Source organism: Etheostoma spectabile, chromosome 7 (genome assembly GCF_008692095.1).
Source record: "Etheostoma spectabile isolate EspeVRDwgs_2016 chromosome 7, UIUC_Espe_1.0, whole genome shotgun sequence".
Lineage (NCBI taxonomy): Eukaryota > Metazoa > Chordata > Actinopteri > Perciformes > Percidae > Etheostoma > Etheostoma spectabile.
Window position 1 is genome coordinate 7,040,596 of NC_045739.1, and position 2,379 is coordinate 7,042,974.

The 2,379-nt window shown below is 37.4% G+C and overlaps 1 protein-coding gene and 1 long non-coding RNA gene across 2 annotated transcripts in view; one reads left to right on the forward strand and one right to left on the reverse strand.

Annotated features, from left to right (window-relative positions):
• LOC116692547 (uncharacterized) overlaps positions 1-2,379 on the reverse strand; it is a 15,495-nt gene that overhangs the window by 6,634 nt on the left and 6,482 nt on the right. The gene's annotated exons all lie outside the window — the stretch shown is intronic.
• Positions 1-2,379, forward strand: part of prpf6 (PRP6 pre-mRNA processing factor 6 homolog (S. cerevisiae)) — a 16,828-nt gene that overhangs the window by 1,045 nt on the left and 13,404 nt on the right. Inside the window, exons 2-4 of the mRNA XM_032520920.1 lie at positions 755-917; positions 1,081-1,199; positions 1,340-1,418. Of these exons, the coding sequence (XP_032376811.1) occupies positions 755-917; positions 1,081-1,199; positions 1,340-1,418 (361 nt within the window). The remainder of the gene's footprint in view (positions 1-754; positions 918-1,080; positions 1,200-1,339; positions 1,419-2,379) is intronic.

Below are 2,379 nucleotides of genomic sequence, written 5' to 3' on the forward strand. Positions count from 1 at the left end.
AGTCCAACCTTGAACTAATAAAAGCATAAATGGCCTTTTCTAGGTCGTGCCTGCTCAGGAAAGGCTTAACTTTAGCCAGCAGACGAAGCTGTAAAAAGCTCATTTTAACAACATTACTGATCGGCTTATCAAATGTCATACTGTAATCAAAAGTAACCCCCAAGTTTTAGACGGCCGATCCAGTGTATGATGTATACTTAAAAAAAATACACTCCGTTTTATCTTCATTCAAGTTAAGAAAGTTGTCTGTAAAAGACATCGCAACAACGCACACTAATGCATAGACGTTAGTTATATTTAGGCACACAATTGTAATGTTAGCTAGCTAGTTAAATGAACGAAGATATTAGCTCGGTATTATCAGTAGTTGCATTAATTAGATTCCCTCCTTGTTGTAATGCCAAATGAACTAAAGTAAAAAGTGGCAGGCACTCCCTGCATAGCCTGCTGAAATTTAAAATCTAAGCTGGCAACATAACTGTTGGTATTTTCAGTATGCTTCCATCTCATTGCGCGGGTATTGCTCATGTGTAAAAATGACAATAAAGGCATTCTATTCTATGTTATTTGTTATGATCTAACTTAATTAGTCAATCAGCAACATTATCAAAACATGGCTTAAATTTATATGTAAACTTGTCAAGCAACCATCCTAAGCTGGTTATGTATTTAGATTAAAGATTCCCAGTGCATGCTTATCACAAGTCTACCTATGTTTATTTGTGTACAATTTAAATGGATTGCTTTTCTTTAGTGCAACTGGTTTCACCACCCGATCTGATATTGGTCCTGCTCGTGATGCCAACGATCCAGTGGATGACCGACATGCACCTCCAGGGAAGAGGACAGTTGGGGATCAAATGAAAAAGAACCAGGATGATGATGATGAAGATCTGAATGACACAAACTACGATGAGGTGCTTATGATTGGACTGCCTCTAGCAGTTATTCAATTTTTATAGGGCTGTTTGCAAGGACTTAATTCATCCACTCAAGGTTAAAGTTGACGAGACAATAACTCTGCCTATATAATTATTTCTTTTGTCATTTTCCCCCATTCTGGTGCATTGTGTCATGTAGTTTAATGGATATGCCGGTAGCTTGTTCTCGAGTGGTCCCTATGAGAAGGATGATGAAGAAGCAGATGCCATTTATGCAGCACTGGACAAGAGGATGGACGAAAGACGCAAAGAAAGAAGGTCTCTAAAATTAGTCTATTTCCTACCTGAGTTTTAGGGAACACCATATCCTTCCCAAGTTTTACAGTGTATGTTCGACATCCAGTGCACTTGAAACTGCATGGGAGTGTAATTTTTAATTCTGTCCTGTTTATTTTCAGGGAGCTGAGAGAGAAGGAAGAAATCGAGAAATACCGTATGGAGCGACCCAAAATCCAGCAGCAGTTTTCAGATCTAAAGGTACAAAATTGCACACAATTTGCCAAACTGTTGTCTTTTTTTCCACATGTGATCAAATTGATTTTTCCTATATTGTCCTCTTCTTACATCGTCTCTTACCATTTTACGGACATATATTTTGTCACTGAGTGGAAAACCATATCTTTCCAAACTATGAAAATCTCTACAACTGGATTTTAGACACTGTTACAAGACAATAGCAGTATGCTGCAATTACTTTGGTACAAAGAAACTACATCTTAGCTAGGGTTGGGTGTGGAACTCTGTACTTTTTAGATTACTGACCGAATTACGTCTGTTCTATTGTGGACCAATTCAAGCTAAATCAAACGCTACCAAATTTTGGTACCTGAGACCAAGTAAGCGAAAAATGTATCTGTCCTGTTTGCATGTTGACAGAGAGCGGGGGTCCGACACACACACGTGCGTGATAGGTGCGGAAGTCACGGCAATTGCGGTAAAGCAGTTGTAAGTGTGGTTAGACTTTTTAAAACTTAACGCAGACACCGCTGCAATACGATATTAATGCTGAGCCAAAAGCGGTTGTGATGCTGTTGACGTTACGCTGCCTCTGAAACAAGCAGGCGCGAGAGTGGGTTATGCCCTGGTGACTGACTGACAGGCTGAGGTTGTAAGGCATTATATCACACATTTCAGCAACACAGCAATTCAAAGTTTTACATAAAAATTTTACATAAAATGCAAGAACAGTTAAAAATGGTCCTGAAAATAAAACAGACTAAAATAGAATAATACAAGAATAAAAGTTACAGTGCAGTTTAAGAAATAGATGATTATTTGATTCAATATAGAGAGGTTTTGGAGGGAATTTATTTATTTATTTATTTTTTTGAGTGTAAAATGTTTTAAATAAATAACGTTTTAAGGAAATAGGATGAATAGGTTTGGAATTATTTTTACAACTGAAATCATTTTTTGTTATTGCAGAGCGACATTACTA